The 22,316-nt window shown below is 34.7% G+C and overlaps 1 protein-coding gene across 1 annotated transcript; it reads right to left on the bottom strand.

The window, feature by feature from the left end:
- Nucleotides 1-20,473: 20,473 nt before the first annotated feature.
- Nucleotides 20,474-21,934, bottom strand: LOC139901217 (uncharacterized). The gene has a single exon (XM_071883949.1). The coding sequence runs from the start codon at nt 21,932-21,934 to the stop codon at nt 20,474-20,476; it is 1,461 nt and encodes a 486-aa protein (XP_071740050.1).
- Between the last annotated feature and the right edge of the window lie 382 nt (nt 21,935-22,316).

The raw sequence follows: 22,316 nt of genomic DNA, 5'->3' as shown, positions 1-22,316 counted from the left end.
TGTCAAGTTCATGCATTGCTCTTCACCATACAATTTGATTTTATCGTCCCACCACAACTTGCCTTCTTCACGTAACATGCTAGACCCATACCTCGTCTTCTTCTCGGGAGGACATTCCGCGGTACGGAAAGCTCCCTCGATATCGGAAATCCAACAAGTGCTTTTCAATGGATCCCTCACCCCATTAAACATCGGAGGTTGAGTATCCTTGAAATTTTTGTAGTAGAAGTCCCGCCTTCCACCCCCACCATTACCTTCACCCCCTTCGCCTCGAGGGTAAATGTTTCTAGCCTCTAAAGCCTCCTCTATTGCGGCTTTCATTCGATTATTGATCATTTCGGTCACTTGTCCATCGACCGACTCTTGGAAGACCTTTCGGACATCGTCAAGAAAATCATTCTTTAACTTTTTAAAGATGGCCTCAACCTTGGCCGTGAGTTCAACATCCTCACTCGTACCACCATTATCGTTATCGTGTCCGTTTCTCGTCTTCATTCTATAATACGGAAAGGATTAAACAAAGGACGAAAATACATAACATGTAAGTATATACATGTACACCACACTACTCCATCTTGCTCGACAATCATCGTACATTACTTGTTTGACACGATTTGCACCCGTAACGACGGTAGCTAATCGTTGTTACGCGAGCACGTCGCATTAACTCGCTAGTACAACGTCCGTCTTGCTTGATGATTGCTAAACACAACACAAAACAATTAGCACAAGGTTAGCTCACATAAACCAAAGCACTAACAATTCCCGATTAGACCCAAAGTCATACAAGTCCCGGATAAAGCGCTCACACAATAAAGTCCAAGTCTAGGCACCTATCTCAAGTCGCCTAAATCCCTTAGACCATGCTCTGATACCACTTGAAACAACCCAACCCGTACTCCGTACGATTAATTTTTTTTTATTATTTAAAATATAATACACATTTACGCGCCAATTAAATATGTAACCCATTCCACACGATTCGTCAAAACATATTACGAGTTTAATGTTTACAAAGAGGCACAAAGGCCATTAACGAATGTGATACAAGTTTGACCAACAACAAATGATAGTTTATAATCCAAACGACACTCGAGCATGGTTTGGGGCTAAACTACCCAAAACGTTCGGCCACTTCAAAAGCTATCCCCAAAAGCATCCCCTGTCAACACAAACGGGAGACAACTAATCCAACCGTATGCCCTTACCCTTGTCCAAGCCAGAACCTATAAAATGGTAAACAACGAGAGAGTAAGCAATGCTTAGTGAGTGCAACAATTATACATACATATATATAACCTATCCATTTGCAATCACAATACCCAATACCTCATACGAACTTGTAACTCAAATAACATGTCAACATACACGTAACACCCACAAGTCGTATATTATTACACCACTTCATTAGCATATACTCAACTCATCATATATATATAATATGCTAAGCAAATCAATAATCTCAATATGGTTAACCAATAACGCTATGGTGCTACCGGCTCGTGGTTCACACCATACGCTCGAGTCATACTCTTTTATAGTGCTACCGGCTTGTGGTTCACACTCGATGCTACCGGCTCATGGTTCACATCTTATTTTATAGTGCTACCAGCTCGTGGTTCACACTCGATGCTACCGGCTCGTGGTTCACATCTTATCACACACATGTTATGGCACTACCGGCTCGATGGTTCATACCATAACACCCACAAATAAATACGTCATATACACATACGTATAATTACTCCACTCACCTTATCATAAGGATGATGATTTAGCACTTCCGAGCTTCAACGCAATGTACCTAAATCATTAAGTGCACATTCAATTTCACAACTAGTGGGATTAACCACAATACTCCCACTTGAGCATTTAATGACCCAATTTGCATTAAATGACTCAATTACCCACAACCGCCCATAAATGGCCAAGACTCGACTTTAATCACTAATACTAGTGAATTAAAGTCTATTAACTTCAATTAACACAAAGCTTAGGGTAATCCATACCCATTTCATCTAATTGGGTCAACTAGTACATTTTGACCCATTTTATATTTCTTAGATTCACAATCAAGTCAAACTTACCCATTTACACTTCTTTCACAAATCTTAAAGTGAATTAGTGATTAACAACACCAATTGACACTTACAACCTCAAATCACAAGGCCAAAACCCTAAATTGTGGCTATTAGGGTTTCACTACAACAACATAACACAAACTCGCCCATTTTACTCTCAAATGGGTCATACAAATCTCTAGTAACCCAAACCCTAGCCATTACCCAATCAAAACTTAAAACATAAAGTTAGAACTTACCAAGACTATCTTCTTGTAGCTAGTAACAAGGAGAACAACTTTAAATCTCGCTCCTAGGTTTGATTCACAAATCTCCAACTCCAAATCTCAAGATTAAACTAAGTAGGTTTTGTGTTTTGGGAGAGAAATAGGAAAGAAAAAGGAAAAGGAAATGAAATAAATGGATGTGTGGTGGAGAGTTAATGCCCCCATCAGATTTACATGTCAAATTACCATTTTGTCTCTTAAAGTCATTTAATTTAAGCTAAAACCGGAATCAGAACTGCAGAATTGCCGCGGCGAGGCGATAAATGTCGCGGCGCGACGTTACAAAGGAAAAACCACCACTCTTAACTCATGTTCTGATCCAGATTTGCTTTGCTTGTCGCGTCGCGGACCCATTTCTCGCGACGCGGCAGTGGCCTGATCCTGATCCCTTCGACAAGTTAGCATAAAATGATGGCTCAAACCACTAACACACCTCGTTCACTCTTCTTATGCTCGTCTAAGCTTCGACCTTAAGCCTCATACGACTCAATACCAATGCGACACACATACATATGTGTGTGTATATATATATATATATATATATATATATATATATATATATATATATATATATATATATATATATATACTCATTAACTAACACTAGGCTCATTTACAAACGTGCTAATAATTAAGTTTGTACCTTTAGATGTGCACGGGAAAATGGGGTGTTACAACCATGAATGTTTATATTTGTATGTATGTATATTGTCAATTGTACACAACAGGGTAAAACAGCGCATTTTCAAAGACTGGCATTAAGTTCAGCAAAAGCTACTGATTTTGACGACAAAACGAAAAACTAATGTGATGTAACAACAAGACGAAATGAACAAATGATGTGCACCATTTATCATTCAACAAACAAACGCCAATATGTTTGGAAACTTTGGTAAAATTTAATCATTTTTCTACGCTAATCACCCTCAATAATTTAAATTGTTACTGATTTCTTGCAAATGAGGGCATTGCAAGATCGTAAGTGTGGGAAGGGGTTAAATTATTTAAGATTTTTAAAAATTTAACTTATACACTTGGTTACCATTAAAAATACTAGTAACGCAATAGTTGTATTAGAATCTAGTACTCTCTGATAATAAAGAACATCCTTAGTCTTATATACTGACTACCCAATTCTAGTAAAAATTTTAAAATATTCAATTAAATGAACTCAAAATCATGTTTATACATATTTATGAACGATAAAACTAGGTGTTAACACCGAAATTATTGTTACCTCAGAAAGGACATAAATTGAGAAACAAACCAAAATGTTAGAATTCATTTAAAATGGAATAGAGGACAATAAAAAGGAAAATAAAAGCCAAGTGTGGGAAAAATTTACCAAGTTATTTAAAAACATATATCACATATTTTTGTACAAATAATTGAAGATACTTTTGTTTTGGACAAAATTAACCGTTTTACCCGGTAAATTGTAAGATATTTGAAAGAAAGATGGATCTACACGATAAATCAATTCCATCATTAAAAGGAAGTAAAGTCTTCCGAAAAAGAAACGCGCTTCTTGATTTAGGTCAGGAAGTTGTCGTCCAGACCAGTTGTAGAGTCTACGAAAAACCTTGAAAAGTTTTCTCGAAAATCAGCTGGAAATCCACAGACCTCAGCATCAAACAGGGTCGCCAAGTGGTCAGACTTATCCTAATCATGAGAGGATCTGTCTCGTAAAATGGGGAGGACGCCGTGCAAATTAGCTTGATAAGACTAATGAATCAGATCCCCAGAAAAGGATAATCTCCTTAAAGATTAAAAATCAGCTTTTAAGCCTGATATTACTCAATCCTAGAGATTGACCTTAAAGATTGAGAATTACAAACTCATGGAATTCGATGATATCTAAACTTGAGCTTGAACGAGAAAATATTTTGATCAAAATTACAAACCGATTTGTTTTCTGAAAAACCCATTTTTAATGCGTTCATTACCATTGAACATAAAATCCTAGAAATTTACTTGGAATTCATTAGGTCACCTGAACCAAATCGGGTGTCAACTGTAAGAACGGTGGTTGCATAGCATGGTCAAAGACAGGACCTTGTGCCAGACCGAAAACCCATAAGGGTGAGCTTTACTATTGCTCCTACAAAGGATAGTAATTGCATCCGACACATTATAGACCATAATTAAAAGCATGTCAGGGGACATTGCCTTAACAGTTGCTTGTTCAACGCTTTCCTTTACAACCGGACGGTAGTTTACCGAAAGGTAATATACGGAGCAAGTATACTGGACGTGTTGCTTTCCCAATATAAGGTTAGCTAGTGGGTGACACAAAACCGCAAGTTTTGAGCCAAAATTTTCAAATCTGAAACCCACCAAACCCACAAAAATAATTTGCAAACACCGGTGAAGGGTTATTCCGGAAAACTTATCTAGGGTAAAAACTAGATTTAATTTTTAAAAGATCAAATGTTTTCATAAAGATCCAATTTCCTTAAGGATCTAAATTTTTATAGTCATGTGGGACTGTAAACCACATCGTTACTACCATTGTTCATACCGCCGTATAAAAATCACTGATGTACAAAGTGTGAAGAATAAAGAAGTGATTCTAGTATTTTTATTTCAAGACTATATTGCTTGAGGACAAGCAACGCTCAAGTGTGGGAATATTTGATAATGCTAAAAACGAACATATATTTCATAGCATTATCCCTCAAGAAAGACAAGCTTTTAGTTGAAATTGTTCTATTTACAAGTGATATTCGTTTAAATAATAAAAGGTGAAGACAAAAGACAGATTTGACAAACTGAAGACGCAAACGACCAAAAAGCTCAAAAGTACAAAATACAATTAAAGTGGTTCCAATTATTAATGAGAAACGTCTCAAAATTATATGAGTACAAGATACAAAACGCAAAGTAAAAGATATTAGATTATACGCAAGGACGTTCGAAAATCCGGAACTGGGACCAAAGTTAACTCTCAACGCTCGACGCAACGGACTAAAAATTACAAGTCAACTATGCACATAAATATAATATAATATTTAAATAATTCTTAAAATTATTTATATATTATATTTAAAACCGTCGGCAAGATAGAAACAAGCTCATGTGAGCTGGAAAAAGTGGCCATGCGATCGCATGGCCTGAAAGCCTAAACTCCATGCGATCGCATGGTGAACAGTGACAGGTGACATCCTATAAATTTCACAGTTTTGGTTGATCTTTTACACAATATATACCATCTATCTATCTCTCACTCGTAATATATATATATATATATATATATATATATATATATATATATATATATATATATATATATATATATATATATATATATATATATATATATATATATTAAAATTTTAATTTTAATTTTAATTCTAATAATAAGGGTATGTTAGCGAATGTTGTAAAGGTGTAAGTCGAAATTCTGTCCGTGTAATGCTACGCTATTTTTAATCATTGTAAGTTATGTTCAACCTTTTTAATTTAATGTCTCGTAGCTAAATTATTATTATGCTTATTTAATACCGAAGTAATCGTGATGTTGGACTAAATATTAAAATTGGGTAATTGGGCTTTGGACCATAATTGGGGTTTGGACAAAAGAACGACACTTGTGGAAATTAGACTATGGGCTATTAATGGGTTTTATATTAACTAAATGATACCTCGTTGATTTAATATATAGACTTATAATTTGACGTATTTATATATAACCACATACGCTTGACTGGGTACGGTGGGCGGGATATCTATAAATACCAATAATTGTTCATTTTACTGGACATGGGATTGGATTAATAGTTAATAGACTTGTTGAAACAGGGGTGGATTACATTCAAGGGTAATTGGTGTAATTGTTAACAAAGTAGTAAAACCTTAGACGACACGCAGTCGATAACCTGGTGTATTCATTAAACAAAGTATTAAGACCTTGTTACAATTCGAATCCCTAATTAGTTGGAATATTTGACTTCGGGAATAAGAATAATTTGACGAAGACTTTCGCACTTTATGATTATGACTGATGGACTATTATGGACAAATCCGTATAGACATATCGAATAATCCAGGACAAAGGACAATTAACCCATGGGAATAAACTAAAAACAACACGTCGAACATCATGATTACGGAAGTTTAAATAAGCATAATTTATATATTTCATATTTAATTGCACTTTTAATTATCGCACTTTTATTTATTGTCATTGTATTTAATTGCACTTTTATTTTATCGCACTTTTATTTATCGCAATTTCATTATCGTTATTTACTTTACGCTTTAAATTAAGTTATATTTACTTTTAATATTTTACATTAGGTTTTAACTGCGACTAAAGTTTTAAAATTGACAAACCTGTCATTAAACGGTAAAAACCCCCTTTTTATAATAATAATATTACTTATATATTTTTGTATTTTTACAAATATAGTTTTTAAAAATATAGCGTTAAGCTTGTTTTAAAGATCCCTGTGGAACGAACCGGACTTACTAAAAACTACACTACTGTACGATTAGGTACACTGCCTATAAGTGTTATCGCAAGGTTTAGGTATATCCACTCTATAAATAAATAAATAACTTGTGTAAAATTGTATCGTATTTAATAGTATTTCCTTGTAAAAATTAATACTATTTCATATACCCCTCGCACAACATCAGTATTATATCAAAAATCACTACTTTGTTATATGTAATAATAATATTTGTTGTAATAATAATACTAATAATAATCGTAATAATAATAATAATAATAATAATAATAATAATAATAATAATAATAATAATAATAATAATAATAATGATAATAATAATATTAATGATAAAAATAATAATAATAATAAAGTTAGAAATAATAATAGTTAACATAATAATAACAATAATTAATAATAATAATAATAATAATAATAATAATAATAATAATAATAATAATAATAATAATAATAATAATAATAATAATAATAATAATAATAATAATAATAATAATAATAAAAATAATTTTACTACCTTTAAAAGAAAAGCTTAAAAAAAAGATAAACTGCCATAGTCTGGGTTCGAACCCGAGACCTCTCGGTTAAACACAAACACGCCTAACCATCTGCTCTGCTTCTCATTTCTGTTTTAATTCACACACCGCATCTATTAACTAATGTATTCGTCTGTCTCATTCTTCTTCTTCAAAATCTATACAAGCTGGAGACATAGTAACCATCATAATCATTCCATCATCATCATCTTAACTTCAACGGTTTCATCATCATTATCAATCTTAACTATCATCGTTACCCTTTTGTATCGTCATAATCAGAACCAACGATTATCATAATCATCGAGCTTTGTCATCAATACAACCTTCGGTCATCATCAAACTCCTCTCGTCATCTTCATCATCATTACAGAAATACTATCATCATCATTACTTACCTATCATCATCGATCATCACCATTAATATCATCATTTTGTTCGCTAAAACACAAGTAGAACTCGTACAGCAGTAGCAAAATAATCACCATCGTCTTCCTACACGATTCGCGTATTAATCCACACATTCCGCGTAATATAGTGAACGAATTACACGATTCGTGTACGCAGCTACGCATTTCGCATATTCTTGAGTAATTGTTACTGTAGCATCATCGGTTAACACTATTCCTCTTCGTCATCGATTGCAGTTGTAGTAAAGATGCTGTAGCAGCAGCTTCGAATGGTGACAAGTTGGTGGTGATTTTTGTTTTGTGACCTTCGAAGAGAAACAACAAGAACAGAAGTGACGGATGATGATGGTTATAGTGGCTTTCATGTACATGAATTGGAGAGAGAAAGAGAGAGTTAGAGAGAGAAGTGGTTGTGGGTGGTTTGTGATTCAAATAGGAAATGAAAAAAATAAGTTGATGATGGTGGTGTCTCGTAGTGATCTTTTGGTGGTTTTCAATTTGTTGTAAGTTGAACCCGAATAAGTAGCAGCAAGGTCGTCCTAATCATATTGGGTTTGGTTTGTAATTGATCCAAGTAGGAGCAGTAGGGTTTTCAAGGGTTGTTGTAAAGGTGGTGATTCATCGGGTGTGAAGTGGGTGAAGGTGATGACCGGTGGTGGTGTAAGGTGATAACTAAAAGGCGAGCTGAAGTAGTAAGTATCAAACAGTCGTAGTAGCCATTGTTTTTGCAGGTTTGGGCGGTTATTGAAGGTGGTTATTTTAAAACTGTACAAGAAATCATAAATGGGTGCAGTAGCAGTTATAGAAGAATGATCATGATGGTGGTTGTGGTTCAAGGGTGATGATGGGTGGTGTCATGGAGAGTTTAAACATGGTGGTAGTGATGGTGATCGGCTTTAAGCCGATGGGGTGTTGGTTTGAATCATGGTGGTGGTGTCTATTGTTCGGACGTTTAAACAAAGAAAGAAAGAAAGAGGGATAATTGATTAAGTATATGCCTATGCTTATGTATCATGTTTATATATATATATATATATATATATATATATATATATATATATATATATATATATATATATATATATATATATATATATATATATATATATAAACATATAAAGATGATAAAGCAATCAATCAAAACACTAAACATCTCGTGACATATAATATGTAGATTCTAATTCAATTAGTGGGATGAAAAGTTGATACAATAAACCGAATTCAATTAGTTTAACAGTAACATACAGTTAAGAATAATAATATAATAATAATTATAATATATTTGATAATAAAAAAGTGTGAATATATTAGCTGTCGTCTTTTACATACTAAATTTTGTATTTAAATTGTTTAAATAACCATCGAATGGCAATTGAGTGTTACTCTCGTTACTAAATAAATTCGAAATCACAAAATATATACTTAATATACTTTATTTATACATTTAGATATGTTTTAAATAATAATTATCATAATATCGTATTTTTATTTTATTTTACATAATTAATTTTAATAACAAGAACATATATATATATATATATATATACACACACACACACACACACACACATATCTATTTACAATTAATTGTTCGTGAATCGTTGAAAATGGTCGAAGGGTAAATGAATATATGAAAACAGTTCAAAATTTTTGAGACTCAACATTCCATACGTTGCTTATCGTGTCGAAAATATTAAATCATTAGAGATTTGAGTTAAAAATAAGTTAAAATTTTCCGGGTCGTGACAACCCTAGTAACAAGTGGTGATATCTTAAGATTAACTAAAGGTAATATAAACAAGAAAGATAAAAAGGGATAGGTATGAAGAATAGGATACTGATGGGGAACTATCACAAGAGTTTAACTTCCTAGAATAAACACTAAACCTTAATCAACTAGGCTATAAACCTAATCGATTTGTCACTAAGAGTTTAGGCTTTGAAGATTCTGCTAAGACGGATATCCCTACTCCCAACGTTAACCTTAGAAGGTTTAAACGACCTTATGGATGGAATCCTAGGTACATGAATAAAGTGGTATATCCCTAAAGGAAAGTCTCAGCTTTTCTTAATCCTAGTTGGTCTAACTATAGCAATATTCCACCACTTAATACTAAATTATGCCTTAACATTAACAGATGTGCAATCTTAGATATTTTAAGGTACTGGTAATTGGATTAGAGGTCTCTCCTTTGCGATTACTTACTCAACCTCGGATCATCTTACAACACCTCAAGAACGTTGCTTCTGACGCGAATCATGCTTTTGAGCAAGCCAGTGTTCACTGAACTCTCTATTGCCGACTCTAATCACAGCCTAAATTGGCAGCTCTTCTCTGACGAATAAATGGTTACTCGTACGTAGGTACTATATCTCTATTGTGACGTTAAGCACACATAACTACTTACCTGTATCCTAGGGTTGATCAAGTCCTAATACTAGGTTATAGCCACGTGAATAAGCGGAAAGGGTGATCCTTAAATTAGACTTCTAAATCGTCAAGGTTTCAGCATAACAATAACATAAGTTTCAGATAAAGTATTCAACACATAATAAACATTTTCAATGGATAGATAAGTATGCAAGATGAAAGCAACTAAAAGTAACAAGATAACTTTATTAAATTAAGGAAAGCATTCATCGTTTACAGACGAGATCTGGACCATTACAAGTGCTGACATCCTCTAGACCGCTCCTATTACAATCTTGGGTGTTCGCCTCCGGGTACTTAATTTCCCGCTCGGAGGTGAGAAGGCCTTGAAAGCTCTAGTGAGAGAAAGTGTATTGTAGTGTAAGAGTGAAGAGAGGTGTGTTGAAAATGAATGACAAAAAGCCTTGAAATAGAAGTGAAAAATGCCTATAAACGTGTAACGACCCATTCTTCGTTTTACCAAAACACGCCTAAAATTTTTTTTTAATAGTCCAGTTCATTTGGACGGCGTCCAGTTATCTGGACGGCGTCCAGTTTCAAAGGCCAGGACGGCGTCCCAAATATTGGACGGCGTCTAGTTGTTCTAAAAAGCTCTGTGACAAAAACTCACCCAGCCCAGTTATACTGGACGGTGTCCAGCCTATCTGGACGGCGTCCAGATGACTGATCAATCCCAAAATCTTCACATTTTATATCAACACTTCCAAAACAACACCAAAATGATTTATAACCATTAACCCAAGTTTAATTACATCAGAAACGTGAAAATAGAAGTGTTTGGACATCAAACGGGCCCAATGACCCTTGAGACCCCAACGACCCGCTATATACAATAATGTAGCGATTTCGACCCATTTATATCTTTAGACGGATTAGGACTCTACAACCCAACTCGATACCACGAGCATAATCCAGGGGACTACCAAATCCTCAATCCACGTCCATATAACCAAAAGCTACCCCTTCGAGCGCAAGCACTCCTAAGCATCTAGTCTAACAACTAGCTAGCTTCATAACACAATACCTGTAAAAAGGTAAACAACGAGAGGGTAAGCTAAAGCTTAGTGAGTAAAATAAATATGTACATGCATATACGATTTACCTACTCGCATCCACGAACTCATACAAGGCATAAAATAATCACATACCCTTTCGTATCAATAGCTAGTATCATCAATCGTACAACTAGCAACCTCATAAGCAATCAATAGCTAGTATCGTCAAATCATACAACAAGCAACATCATTAGCATAATAATCATAATAATAATGAAATGCTAAACATCAACAAGTATAAACCATGGTTAACCAATATTGCAAGGGAATGACCTCGTGAACAAGTCATCGGTGTTCATAACAACCGTTAGCTCCCAAAAACGGCTATGGTATGCTAACCCCCGAGGTGTTCCAAAACAGATATGGCATCACCCCCCCAAGTATTCTAAAACGGCTATGGCATCACTTGATCATCGTATGAGTAAGAACCGGCTATTCGGTTAGCGCCCAAAAACGGCTATGGTATGATAACCCCGAGGTATCCCAAAACGGCTATGGTATTCCCCCAAAGTGTTTCAAAACGGCTATGGCATCACTTAATAGCGGCTATTACTCACGCCATGTGCACAAAACGGCTATGTGCACAATTAGTACGGGCAAATAAATAAAATACATACATACATAAATATTCCACTCACCTCGAAATGCCCGCACAAGTCAAAAGTATAAACCGCCTCCAAACTCAACTAAGCAAGCTTTTACCTATAATACGCATATAGATATACACAAAATCAACATACATTCTCTACAAGAGAATTTGAATCCAACACCCTTATCCAAGGGTTTATACCTACTTCCACAAACCGCCCATTTAGACACCTAAAGTGGACTTCACCAATTACCACTACGGTTGGTAATTCCGACCCATTCGAACAAGTACAAACTTACACTTAATGCATTTGATCTTACAAAACCAACCCATAAGTGCAACTTGACCTAAATTGCACTTAACCATTAAAACAAGTCAAGTTCGACCCATAAGCACCATTACTAGGGATTATGTCATAAAATCACCAATTTAACACTTAACACAAAAGTTTGACTTCGCATTGACCAAATTAGGTTTAACTCACTTCGACTTGTCAAATTACGCCCAAAACACCTACAATCATTAACAACTATTGTCACGACCCAGAAAATTTCAACTAATTTTAAACCAAATTCTCGACACGATTCATTATTTTTGACACGATAATCAAAGTCTGTAATGTTGAGTTTCAAAAATTTTGAACTGATTTATATATGCAATTACCCTTCGACTATTTCCGACGATTCACGAACGACTATTTGTATTTAGATATAAATAAGCATATAAAAATATATATATAATATTGTGATATAAGATTTAATTAATAAAATTTAATGTGTAAACGACTTATGATATAATGAAACGAGTTATATAAAGTTTAGCTTTATTAAAAATATATTTAGAATCTATTTGATTAATTTTAAAAAATATTTAATTTTGAGTTGGGATCAAGCTCGAATGACAGCTCAATTTTTATGATCAATACTAAACAAGTTTAAACTCGAATTTGTGAGAAGTTGAAATTAAACGTTGGTGCATAATTAAGTATTATCAATTCTAAGTTTGCTAAAAATATATTTAAATACCTCGAGCTAAGTTTTAATACTCCGTATATATTACTTGGAATTCAAAATGAATTTTAGACGAACCTTTTTGAGCAGGTTTCAAACAGGTAATGAGTGAAATAATTAAATATAGTCAATCTACAAATTTGAGATTTTTAGGAACACTTTTATACATTAACTGTTTAGCAATGGACACGATATAGTCATCCGTGATAAAGTGTTGACAGATAATTAAAGTAGCGTCCTAATCTTTCTGTTATACATTTTGTCTCTTTATATTTAACATGATATTAGTTTTAGAATTTTATTAACTATTGAATACTTTATGAGCTGTAAAGTTTCATCTTGCGTATAATTGATTCGAATGTTGCTATTATTACTTGGCCTTATATAATTTTACACTTACATACTTTCACTAACCAACTAAAAAAAAATTCCAAGAAATCTTCAATCTAATATCATCAAATTGCTCCACAAATATATAGGGTTATTCTATATTTTCCCGAGAATTGATCATTCACTTGTTTAAAATCACTGCACCACTCTCGGCCTCCTATCATCGCCACCATCTCCCTCTCTCTTTGTGAACCACCATAACAAATAACTAAAACCGTCACTATATTAATCGATCACCATCACCTTCATTTAAGAGCACCATCATCCAACCCAATTCACCACCATAACCCATAACCGAAGACCACGACCTACGCTTATCTTTCGCAACATCTTCATCCGTTCATGTCACTGTTACGATCAAACCACCCAACAAACCTTGTTCATCAATCCGAACAGTGGCTATGGATTTTGTTTCTTTTGTGATTAACAACAAACATTTTTCTTTTAACTAATCTCACTTGATCACACTCTCTATGAAAACTGGTTATTACTCTCGGTTAATACACGTTGCTACATACCTTGTGTTTCTGTTTTAAAGATCATCATAAACCACCATCGGGAAACACCATCTCACTCTATATCTCTCTCTTTTATATTTTTCTGTTTTACAGTCGAACATCACTTTATTCATCGTGAACAAACCCAAACCAAAACCACCTACAACCATCGAAACCACCATGATTATTACTTGTATTTTCTGTTTACAACCTCTATATTGTTTCTGTTTGTTCTCCAGCCACAACCCGTCATCTCACTACCTACAACTACTATAATTCGAAACTGCGGCTATCTTTTTAATCACCCATGCCACCACCACCGTCTCTAACATCCAAGTCATCACCACCACTGCAAATTTTCTGTGAGAACCACTTGTATGTTGCTGCTGCGATTCTGTTTACTTCTTCTATTAACGAACCAAACAACCATCGACTGTTTTATACTGTTTCTGTGAAGTCTTTGTTTAAATGAAAGTGGTGATAAAGGATCCTAATTATCATGGTGATACACTTTATGATGATAAGGTGTAAAGTAGTGAGAAAACAGATGTTGATAAAGATAGGCATGATAGGCTGTACCACTTGTTTATGTCTGTTATGTTAATAGGAATAAAGCAACAATCAATCTTTTCCTTAAAACAGTTAAGAGGGCCGAAATATTAAACCATCGGTGGACTCAATTAAATCAAGTAAACAAACCTTTATAATGTATACACTTTAAAACTTGGGCCAACGAAATTGGATATTTGGTTGCTATGATTTTTCCTTGGGCCGAAAGGATTAGGAAGAAGAACGAAGAATACGACGAGTTAGTGGTGATAAGGGTCATGATGTTGGTCGATATTGATAATGAATAGATCATTGGTTTGGTGGTGTGTTAGTTAAACGAGAGGTCTCAAATTCGAGCCCGGGCACGGGCATTTATTTTTAGGAAAGCTTTTAAGGTAGTTATATCTATTATTATCATTATTATTATTTTTATTATTATTGTAGTTATTATGATAATAGTTATTATTTCCTAATATTTAAAAATATGATTTTTATTATTATTATTATTAATCTAATTCATAGTATTATCATTTTAAAATTTTATTATTAACAAAAGTATTTTTATTAAAAATTATCATTTTCATTATTATTAAAAGTATTATTATCATTAAAACTATCATCATTATTATTATCAATCTTACTACAGATATTATTATCATTATAAGAATTATTATTTTTAAAATCATAATAATTATTATTATCACTATTAAGTATAATTACTAATATTATTATTATAAAATAATACAATCTTTTATTTATTAATAATAATTTTATTTTATCAAATGATTTTTAGTTACATAACATTATAGTTAAAACATATAACATATATATTTTAACGTTTTATAATAAGTACTAATTATTTAGTTAAAGTCCATAAAATAGAAATATTTAAATTACTTATTGATGAAATATATAATTTAACAATTATATTACTAATAATATGTAAATTTATTTGTTCGATTATAATAATTTATGTTAATATAAATATAAATAATATAGGTTCATGAATCCGAGGCCAACCGTGCATTGTTCAATGTCGTTATATGTATTTTTACTACAAAATACAATAAGTGAGTTTCATTTGCTTCCTTTTTAATTGCTTTTGCAATATATATTTTTGGGCTGAGAATACATGCGCTGCTTTTATAAATATTTACAAAATAGACACAAGTACTTAAAAATATATTCTATGTTGAGTTGTACCACTGGCATACTTCCCTGTAGCTTGGTAACTACTATTTACATGGGTATTGTAAATGCGAATCCTGTTGATAGATCTATCGGGCCTGACAACCCCAACCGGACTGGACGACCAGTATTCAACGGTTGCACAGTACTTCGTTTCGTTACTACACTTGGTACAGTGTAGGGAGATTTCATAATAAAGGGAATATGCGACGTTGATTAAATGTTAAGTATGGTTACCAAGTGCTCAACCACTTAGAATGCTTTACATACACTTGCGAGTGTATTATGTTTATGATTATGAAATCTTGTGGTCTATTAATATATTGAAATGTTTGTTATGATAAACCTATGAACTCACCAACCTTTTGGTTGACACTTTTAAGCATGTTTATTCTCAGGTACGTATTAAGTCTTCCGCTGTGCATTTGCTCAATTTAAGGACATTACTTTGAGTCGATCATCGCAATGGGACCAAATGTTGATGACTTCGTCCAGGTGAATAAGGACGGGTCGTTACAACTATTGATTGTGTCTCAAAATTATCATTTGACACCAAAAATCAAGAACACTTAACCCATTTCAACACAAAACCCATTTTGACCCAAATTAGGGTTTACACCCAATATCAAGTTAACACAACACCAAAATCACTATTACACAAGTGTTCTAAGGTTTAACCAACCCATGCAAGACAAAAACTTACAATTTCATCAATCAAAATCCTAAGTCACCAATTTAGGCTTACTTACATGAATCTTGCCCAAAACCCCCAAATTTCACAATAAATAGGTTTATAACTCTAACTAACACAAATCCTAACTCAAACACCAATCTTAAACAATGAAATTCAGATTTAGAATTTACCATAACAATGAAAACGTAGCCGTGAACGAGGTGAACAACATTAACTCTTGCACCTCGACCCGAAATCAATATCCTTCTTCTTCAATGGAGCTTTCCCTCTCTAAACCATGCTTCTCTCTCTAGGGTTTGGGGTGTGAGTGAGAATGGATGTGAAAATGATCCAAAAGTGGATCTAAAACTGATATTAAAGCCACAAATCCGTCCACAAGTGAAAAGACCAAAGTACCCCTCTTAATTTAAGTAAATTGCAGCTGCTGGCCCGTCAGGCCTTTTGGACGGCGTCCAAAATGACTGGACAGTGTCTATTAGTACAATTTTCCATATAGCGACTGTAAGGTACTAGTACAGAAAGTTAGCTGCTCAGCGTGTGGCGTATACTGTTGATTTTTGTTTGCCCTTGAGAAATAATCTCTGCAGACCCGGAACACAGATGTAAGATCTGTGGGGTGGCCTCAATCAATCTGTGGATCAAACTGTAATGATCCGTCTAGCGCACTGCTGCTAAGCGGCTAATGTATGTTTAGAGTGAGAAAGAACTGTGTGAGAGAGAAAGTGTACTTCTCTCTAACTGAAGTTCAGATTAGAATGATGTGAAATGTGGTGACCCAGGGGGTCTATTTATAGGCGTAGAATGTCCGAAATTCACGGGATACACGTCTCAATCACTGAATGGTTCTGTTACATGAAGTATCCGGAATGTCAGTGGCGTGTGCTGACATGGCTGCGTGCCGTTCACGCGCTGAGTTAAATGGCTTATGCATAGAAGCTGCCTGCAGGGCTTACGCTTGATGCTAGGCGGCTTGATAAACGCTGGGCGGCAAATGCTGAAAATCACCAAATTTAGTTATCTCTTGTGCTCTTTGATCGAGTTTTCTGTATAAAAATGATGTCGTTATGCGTGTATCCTCTAGGATACACCATTAAGTCCCCCCAGTTTGATGTCTTTATTTTTGTAAAAAATAAAATCATTAAACTAAAAAATAAGTAATGCCTTTTCCTCGGGAACAAGAATCTGCTGTAGCCGAACTTTTTCTGCCATGTCAGTTACTTTTTGATCATGACATGCAGAAAGTACCTTTTTGAAATTTGAATTTCATTTTCAATCAAATTTACTTCTCCGGCATTTTTGTACATCCAACACGTGGTAGCATATCAACCATGCGATTAACCATCAACTGTTCATCTTATGTTTACTATTTAATACCCAATTTTTACTGTGTCATATTTACTTCAATCTGAATTTATTTCCTTCATCTACCTTAAACTTCTGTCACAAAATTCCTTTCTTAACTTCCTAATCAATGGCTATTTTTAATGTTGAAGATATTCCAAGCAGAATTTCTTCAATCTACCTTGATAGTGTCAGAGTTGCTTTTCCCAAATTTTTTGGTACCAATGCTGTTGTTCTAGGCCCACATGATCGTGCCTGTCACCCTCCTTCTGGAAAGGTTGCTATTTACGGCCGTGCTTTATACTTTTCTCACCTTTGTATTCCTTTTACAAAATTTTACCTGGACGTTTGCTGTTTTTATGGTGTTAGCATTGGACAATTTGAGCCTATGTCCATTCGTAAAATCATGCTGTTCGAGATGTATTGTATGGCTCGAGATATTACCCCTTCTGTTCGTCTTTTTTCTAAGCTTGCAACCATAAAACGTTATGATAAAGGATGGTTTTGTCTTACTCTGGATGGGTTTTTGCTTAATTCTGGTGAAACAAATGAGAATTGGCAGAGTACATTCTTCTTTATTAATAGCGAAGTTATCCCCAATGATCGCCTGCAAGCTAGCTATTGGCGTACGTCGCTTGATCCTCCCAAAGTTATTCATCCAAGGTTAACATCTAAGGAACAAAAAGTATTAAATGTGATTAAAAAAGAGAGGATTCCAAATCGTCATTATCCAGAACATATGCTCTCTCTATGCTCCCTTAATGCTGAATGGGATGCAAAAACACATGGCTGTTGTTATGGTGAAAAATAAAGGTATAATTTGATTAGAATTTGGTTATCTATTGTTATTATCTGTATGATAGTTACTGTATTCTTATGCTTTTTAGTGATTACTCTGCTCGCCGCTCTGCGTTACACCAGATTTAATGAACTGCAATTTAGATCTGAAAAATTGGTTGATCAGACGCTCGAAAATAGTTTATGTGAAAATGAGCTTGAGGATGATGATTATGCTCCTTTAAATCGAGCAAATTCGAGGAAATGTCGTGTTGCTGGTAACCTCTCTTTTGAATCAATAGCAGGAGAAAACCTTTATTGCTTTTTCCATATGCCTAGCAATGGTGGGTATTATAATGTTGATCCTGATAAATATGCAATATTGAATTGTGAATCTTCTTTTCTGGATTGGAAAAACTTCTTGAATAACAACTGTTATTTTAATTCAGCCCTGGCAGCGAAAGAAGAAGCACAGAAGAAACTTGCTCTTCCGCCTCCCGCTCAGCGTAGCAGAATAGGGGAAAGCAGTTCACAAATAAGCATTCCCAATTTAGATACTACTGGCTTAACAACTCTCTTAGCTGGTCCTCCTGGTAATTATGAGGATTTTATGAAGTATCTTGAAGCGATGCTGTCGCCTTCACTTATTAAATTCTTTGAGAGTTTATCTGATGGTGATGCTCGAGAATGTCAAGCACAAGGCATTATTTGGAATATTGCATCTGAATTCAATAATCTTAGGCGTTTAGAGCATTCTGACCAAGTGCATCGTGACAAATCTGAAAAAATCGAGAAAAACACAGAGGCCCTGAAAGCTGCAGAGCTTGAGTTAGATGCTGCTATTGCTGCAAAGAATGCTGCTGAGGCTCGTTATGTTGAATTGGCCGCCAAAGAAAAATGGTATCTTCACAAGATTGGGACATTAACTCAATCTGAATCATCATTAAGAGAATAATTGGAATCAAGCTAAGGTGAAACCAGGCGTCTGATTGAAGGTGTTCCGAAAATTGTGAAGAGTGCTTTCACTTCTGAGAAGTTAACTAAGCCATTCAATGAACTTATAACTGTTGCGCTGGACGCTGATCGGATACGGTTTCTTGAGAGATTAAAAAATGATATACCTGACTTTCCAAAGTCATTGCCGGAGTCTCTTATATCTCAATTGAAGCCAAATGCAGAAGATAGACTTAAAGTGCTTGGAGATGAAATAGAACATCTGTGTTTTCCTGAATTAGAGAATTTGTGTAATAATGCTGCTACATCGGCAGACGATGTTCTAAATTTGAAGTTATAATCTGTATTGCTTGTGTTATCTGTTAATTATATAATGTATATAAATGTTTTTTACTTTGCTGATGATGTTGCCAAAGCTTTATATGTTTGATTTGAACAATCAAAATTATGACTAATCATATACTGTTTGTATAATTTTTACGTCATGACGGTCGTAGATACATTCTATTGCCTGGATGCTCAGCGAAGTTCTACGTTATCTGCTGCCATTTCAATCTTTTGTTTATGATTGAACTTCTGCCACCGAGGAAAAAACTTCTCTTTTGCGGGCAGGGATGACACACAGCTTTGTGACATCTGATTAAAATCCTTGGCCGGATAAAAATTATGAATAATATGCCATAAGAAATTTTTCTGAATTCTTATTTCTTTTAAAGAAATTTTTACATTTATGATTGCATCTCATGCTCTAAATAGTTGATCAAGCTATTCGAACATGCAATACTACGCATAAAATTTCTTTAAACTCATTGCATTCCATGTTCGTGGAATTTCTTCGCCGGAGGGCGCTGAGAGGGTGTATGACCCATTAGGATGTGCCTTTACAACTTTATATAGGCCTTCCCAGCGTGGTCCTAACTTCCCTTGTTTTTCCTACCTACTTGCCTCATTATCTCGTAACACTAAATCCCCCTCTTTGAATTGCACATATCTGACTCGCTTGTTATAATATTTTGCCATTTTCTGTTTTGCATCCGCTTGATGGATGGCGGCCATGATTCGTCTTTCTTCCAATAAATTCAAGTTTTCACGTAAGATGGATGAATTATTTTCTGTATCAAATGCCAAAATCCTTTGTGTTGGAATACGGATTTTAGCTGGTATCACTACCTCAGTGCCATATACCAAATTGAATGGTGTTTCACCCGTGCTCCGTTTTGGCATTGTGCGGTGAGCTCATAATACATATGGCACTTCATCTACCCACTTAGTCTGACTCAAACCCAACCTAGCCTTTATGCCGTCTACAATTTCTTTGTTTGTTACCTCAACCTGCCCATTGGCCTGTGGGTGAGCAACTGAGGTAAATGTTTGTTTGATGTTTAGCTCTTCACACCAACTTCTGAAGGGGTTATCTGCAAACTGTTTTCCGTTGTCACTGACAATTTCATTTGGTAATCCATATCTGCACACAATATCGTTCCACACGAATTTCTTTATATTCTCCCCAGTTATTTTTGCCAATACCTTCACTTCAACCCACTTACTGAAGAAATCAATTGCAACAACCAAGAATTTTGCATTTTCTACACTTCTTGGAAAGGGGCCTACTATGTCAATTGCCCATTTACAAAATGGCCATGCCGAGGATACTGAAATTAAATCATACTTGGGTAAGCGTTGTATGGTTCCATGCCGCTGGCAGGCATCACATGTCTTAATTACGTCTGCTGTATCTTTGTAAATCGACTGCCAATAATACCCTTGTCGCATAATCCTTCCAACTATAGTTCTATAACCGGAATGTTGTGCACATAATCCCTCATGCATTTCCTTGACTACATCAATTGCTTGATGTGGTGTTAAACACCTTAAATTTGGTCCACTGAAGGATTTTCTATAAAGTATTCCGTTTTCCAGAAAGTAAAGTGGGGCACTAACTCTTATCCGTATTGCTTCCATGGTATCTGTTGGCAGTATTCCGTCCTGCAAATATTTCACATAGGGGGTTATCCAACATGGTTCCCTTTCTTCAACTGTTGCAACCACTACCTTTTCATCAACCGATTTATCTTTTAAGACCTCCACCAAAACTTTCTTGTGCAAATTATCAAATGTTAATGTTGCTAATTTGCTCAAAACATCTGACTTCTTGTTTTGTTTTCTTGGTATCTGCACGACCTCTAAGGTCTCAAATTTTTTTGATATTTTCTCAACTAATTGCAAATACTGTTTCATAGAGACATCTTTAGCTTCAAACCCTCCATTAACCTGCTGTGCTATAATTTGAGAATCAACAAATGCACGCGAATGTTTTATTCCCATTTCTGACGCTATGCAGAGGCCGGAAAGCAATGCTTCATATTCTGCTTCATTGTTAGATGCATAGAAACAAAAACTCAATGCATATGTATGTTCTTCACCTTCTGGACTAGTAAGTACTAACCCTGCACCAACACCTTCCTCACTTGATGCACCATCAGTATGCAACTCCCAAACATGATTGCTAGCTTTAACGTTTTGCGGATAATCGACCTTTTCTGTTGTTTCTAATAAAAAATCTGCCAAAATTTGACCTTTGAATGTATGTCGAGGCGAAAAATTTATTTCATATTCTCCCAATTCAATTGCCCATTTTTCTAGTCGTCCTGATGACTCTGGATTTCTCAAAATATGTTTTATCGGTTGGTCTATCATTATCAGGATTGAATATGCCTGAAAATATCATCTAAGTCGCCTAGCTGTGTGTGTTAAAGCATACACCAATTTTTCAATTGGTGGATAATTAACTTCACTTTGTTGCAATACTTTACTGACAAAGTATATAGGCATTTGTATTCCCTTTCGCTCTGCGATCAAGACCGAACTGATGGCCTCTGCGGAAGCAGCCAAATACAAAATTAACGTTTCTCCTTCTATTGGTGCAGTTAAAGTAGGTAATTCTTTCAAGAGTTGCTTAATATCCTGAAAAGCTTTTTCTACTTCTTCTGTCCATTTAAAATCTTTTTTGTTCAAACAGCTCTTTAAAACCTTCATAAATGGTAATGATCGATCTGATTCTCTTGATAGAAACCTTGTT

This window comes from Rutidosis leptorrhynchoides, chromosome 1, assembly GCF_046630445.1.
Source record: "Rutidosis leptorrhynchoides isolate AG116_Rl617_1_P2 chromosome 1, CSIRO_AGI_Rlap_v1, whole genome shotgun sequence".
NCBI classification, from domain to species: domain Eukaryota; kingdom Viridiplantae; phylum Streptophyta; class Magnoliopsida; order Asterales; family Asteraceae; genus Rutidosis; species Rutidosis leptorrhynchoides.
The sequence above is the reverse complement of the archived record's forward strand: the minus strand, read 5'-3'. Positions and strand labels throughout refer to the sequence as shown.

What these genes read in the sequence shown, in the direction of transcription:
- LOC139901217 (XM_071883949.1), bottom strand. Translation starts at nt 21,934, where the DNA reads ATGATAGACCAACCGATAAAACATATTTTGAGAAATCCAGAGTCATCA.